The sequence below is a fragment of the Saccostrea cucullata genome, unplaced genomic scaffold (genome assembly GCF_032062105.1).
Source record: "Saccostrea cucullata isolate Sc308-1 unplaced genomic scaffold, CSIRO_AGI_Scuc_v1 ctg852, whole genome shotgun sequence".
Classification (NCBI taxonomy): Eukaryota; Metazoa; Mollusca; class Bivalvia; order Ostreida; family Ostreidae; genus Saccostrea; species Saccostrea cuccullata.
Window position 1 is genome coordinate 174,447 of NW_026930368.1, and position 4,516 is coordinate 178,962.

The 4,516-nt window shown below is 33.3% G+C and overlaps 1 protein-coding gene across 1 annotated transcript; it reads right to left on the reverse strand.

Annotated features, from left to right (window-relative positions):
* Window positions 1-1,207: 1,207 nt before the first annotated feature.
* On the reverse strand, window positions 1,208-4,516 carry LOC134283861 (angiopoietin-1-like). The gene is made up of 3 exons (XM_062766375.1): window positions 4,218-4,516; window positions 1,986-2,079; window positions 1,208-1,876 (listed from the first exon to the last, which is right to left on the reverse strand). The coding sequence occupies exons 1-3, from the start codon at window positions 4,446-4,448 to the stop codon at window positions 1,332-1,334; spliced, it is 870 nt and encodes a 289-aa protein (XP_062622359.1). The 5' UTR covers window positions 4,449-4,516; the 3' UTR covers window positions 1,208-1,331.

Sequence of the window (4,516 nt, forward strand, 5' to 3'; positions counted from 1 at the left end):
TAAGGCATCATCTATTGATTAGCAAAAATTTGAACATCATTTGTTGATTAATGAACGAGATACAGAACTTCAACTTCTTCATAATGTAAACAAGGCTCGTGCCTTGTTTTTGTTTACATATAGAAACTATCATATTTATAGCAAAATTCAGCAAATCAATAGAAACTGTCGAATTGTATTTAAAATTAGCTTTTCATTGAAATTATCTACTTTGAACGAACATATATTAGTATCAGGTATATTAATCCATGTAAACAAAAACATGACACGGACCTTGCTTACATAACAAAGGTTTGGATCTCTAGATATGTCTTGTATCTCGACAACTGACGTTCAAATCTTGATTGATCATTAGAAAGACCCAAGCAAAATACTTGTAAAAATGGAAAAATAAATTTTGAAATTTTATCTGAAACTATGTCAATGCCCCTTTAAGTATTAATTATATACATGCAACCGCTACTTCAGTAAATAGCCGTATATAGATTGGGGATATAATAATAAAGATCACAAATATACTATCAGAAAATATGCTAAATCAAAAAGAGTTAATTTAGGCCCTGTCCTACCCTGGGGAGGGGGGGGGTCTGATTTGAACTAATACAAGAACCTCGGTTAACGTGCCTACGCTCCTCAGATAACTCGGACGCAGCGCCAAGACAAAAGTATCTCGCCGTGAACCTCAAGTAAGCTGAAGTAGATTTGAACAAGTTTGACCTCACGCTACCTGAGTATGCTTCTATATCACTATGACTAAACATGGTTTCGCTGTTCTCATGATGATTTTTTAAAGATCCCCCCCCCTATTTTTTCCTACATAAGTGTTGCCCCATCTTACCCCGAGGGACATTATTTGAAACTAACTTGAAATTTATGTGAAATCTTTTTTTCACACAGTTTAACTATATAAAAAAGATTTCACATAAATTTAAACTTTTTAGCGAGATGGTGTTTGAGAGGATGATGTTCAAATATACCACCAAAATTATCACACTTGCAAGAGGGCATAACCTTCATTTGAACAAACTTGAATACCCTTTACCTAAAAGTGATTTGTGTCAAGTTGTGTTGAAATTGGCACAATGGTTCTAGAGAAGAAGTCCGAAATGAGAAATGTTTACAGACAGACAGACGACTAAAAGAATGTGGTCAGAAAAGCTTATATAAGCTTTCAGCTCGGTGAATTTATTCATTACTTGGACCATAGTTGTGTGATTAAATATCGGAGGCCTGTGACTATTATTGAATTCTCAAGAAGAGAATTCACCCGATTGGTGGTCTACAAACACATGAGATGGTGTCATAAATACATTTCAAGAATCAGTTTGACATTAATATATTCCTATCATTGTGGTGGTAGCTCCAGAATATACTCCGTAGGCAACTGGATATGGTCCATTGAGACTTCCAGAAGAACATGTTGATCCAAACCACCATCCACAACCAAGTGAAACAGCGCATGCGCTTATAGTGTCGTATGTTTGAAATGCGTTGCCTTTGAAGTCGGGGTATGAAGCCGAGCTTGATGACGAGTATTGTACAGCATAACTGGCCGCTGAGTCCAAAATGACAAAACTATAGTAATATACCTTGACGGTATTACCAGATTTCATCAAAGTTAATCCAGCATTAAATCCTCGTAGGGTTGTCAGTATGTATGCATACTTATTCCCGAGCCAGTAGTCGCCACTTGCGTCTCCGAAACCATTTTCGTACTCGACAAAAGAACGATTAAAATTGACATTCCCATATTTACGTATTTGGAGATATGTTACGCCGAAGTCAAAATTACACCAGACCTGTTTAGCAACGTCAAATCCATTTGGCCTTATCCAAGCTGTGCCTGTTCCGGATACCCCGGTAACGTCGGAACATTCTAATAAAAAATAAAGAACTCGATTTTGTAAAATCAGTATTTATCTTAACATTAATATTGGTAATGCTAGTTATATTCTTCAAACAACCAGTCAACATTATTATCTCACCATTGATACAGGTTTGGCAGTATTGTCCAGAACAACCAAACACGCAAGAACACGTGCTTCCGGTCAAAGTACCGCCATTTTGACAAGGGTTAACCTGAAAAATTATGAAGTATAAATCAGAATATTCGGGTTATTTTAAATCAAATGTCATAAAATACAATTTTCTTGATTTAAAAGGCATGCTTGCACTTTGTCCGGGTTTGTATCTTTGTATCCAAGTAATGCTCATGTGAAATATGAAAGCCCTAACTCCTCTCATTTTCATGTTAAGACCATGCATGCTTAAAGTTTTTGTGATAGACGGACAGTCGAATGAGATTTCACGAAAGCGGGGGACAAAAGAACTGAACCGGTGGGTGTGGCCATCTCCTCACAAATAACTGAGTTGCATTCAGTTGTATTCATTAGAATATAAAGGCAAGGGGAGGGAGCATTGAGGAATGGTGATTCTTTTTGAAGTGTTAATATCAGAAATACATATTAATTGGCATTTTCTGAAATTATTTCAAATATTTATGAAAACCTTTTAAATCAAAGCATAGGGGAAAAAATGACGTAAAGAGATTATTTTAGCGGAGAAAAAGAAAGAATAACTCGATATGAAACTGCTTTTTAACTTGACGTATACCTGGTGGGACTTGGATTTTTTTTTTGTTACACGGGTTAAAAAAATCGATAAAATTATGCAAATAGTGTGTCTGCTTGAATGAATTATCAAAAAGATGTTTTGAAATTAATCCCCCCACCCCCCCCCCAAAAAAAAAATTATGCTACTTTCTGAATTTTATATATTTTAAAAGGTTGCTATATATATCAAAAACTACTCAGATAGTCATGTGACACAATCATAAAATTTTGGAAGGATATTGCATCACATGAAACCACAGGCACCTGACGTCACTTATTTTGTCTTTAAATAAAAAAAATATACCCTTACCTAATAATAAACCATTAGGTAAGGGTATATTTTTCTATTTAAAGAAAAATAAGTAACGTCAGGTGCCTGTGCATGAAACATAAGATGAATACCTTTACTCTATTTGGGAAAAATCCTCAATCGCTTGAAGTTGGATTAACAAGTACTATTAATTTAATCATGAAAAGCAATCAAAGCATGCCTCATTCAGAAACAAACATTGTGCTCTTTGTCTATCGTGCATGTCGAAAATTTAATGTTTGTTAGAACAAATCTCTCACTTGTTGACACTGTGATGTATTTTGATCATAACTTAACTTTTGGTCGCTCGTTTTTTATCTCGCTGATTTTTGAAGCATAGACTGTTATTTCAATCTATTCATGTATTACGATGTTAATGTTCATGCTATATTAAGGCCGTTATTATATATTCAACAGCTCTGCAATTACATATATAATATAGATAATTATATATTCGTACAGATTTTTTGAAAGAACTATATTCGGTATATTGCATGATTATCTTTGCCCCCACAAGAGTCAAATTTTGAAAAAAATTCTTGAATTCTAGCTGAATTTTATAAATTGTAAGAGAAATATAAATTAAAAGAATATATTAAATAGTTTCAAAGTACTTTACTGACAATTTTTTTATGACGTCACAAACTAGTCCGATTTATTTCATATCTTAGAAAGAGGACAAAATGTACAAAATTTCAACACTTTTAGTTATAAAATTTATAGAGCGCAAGTTTGCTCAGAAACATTTACAATATTTACATATTTCATTGACATTATCACTCTACACATTATATCAAAATATTGAGCCTGATCAGACCTGCGCTCGGTGAATTTTACTCAAAATATCGACGTAATATATATATATATATATATATATATATATATATATATATATATATATATATATATATATATATATATATATATATATATATATATATATATATATATATATAGTAAGAAACAGTGTCAGTTACGGGGAAATTTTCTATATAAGACCTCTATTGTGGGGTATATTTCAGGCACGGGGTATATAAAATGCTATATATACATTTTCTGTAGACATCGTGGAAATTTTAAATTTACGTCATTTTCGTGACGTCATTTCAAACATATGACGTCATTGCTTATGAAAATATTCAGTGCTTTGAAGTCAGCATATATCCCCCTGTTTTTATAGAACAAAATTAAAATATATTCCTCCGTCAAAGTTTGATTTTGGGGGCAAATATTGGTTATTACCGAATAAAGTCCTTTTTTTTAAATTTCGTTTAATGGTTGTGTTCACTACTTACTGTCGTTGGTAAAATCACAGAAGTTGTGACTTCCTCAGTAACTGTCGTTGTTTGCATTACTGAAGTAGTTATCTCATAAATATTTTTTAAACCGTAAAAAGACGATGTCGATGAAGACGACGATACGCAGTTTTGGCGCGAAGCTCTGTGGAACAAACGACACGATGTAGCAACCGACATTCTGTAGAGTTCAAAACCAAGACAAGGCATTTCATACTGAAGGCAATACATGGCACAAGAAATTCTAGACTTCACGTTTAGTTCATTTAGTATCTCTGTGCTGTTATAAATATTCCAGT

Coding starts and splice junctions, on each gene's coding strand:
- LOC134283861 (XM_062766375.1), bottom strand. CDS start 4,448: ATGTATTGCCTTCAGTATGAAATGCCTTGTCTTGGTTTTGAACTCTAC. Junction 2,080..4,217: donor CTGTGATTTTACCAACGACA/GTAAGTAGTGAA, acceptor ATAATTTTTCAG/GTTAACCCTTGTCAAAATGG. Junction 1,877..1,985: donor CTGCCAAACCTGTATCAATG/GTGAGATAATAA, acceptor ATTTTTTATTAG/AATGTTCCGACGTTACCGGG.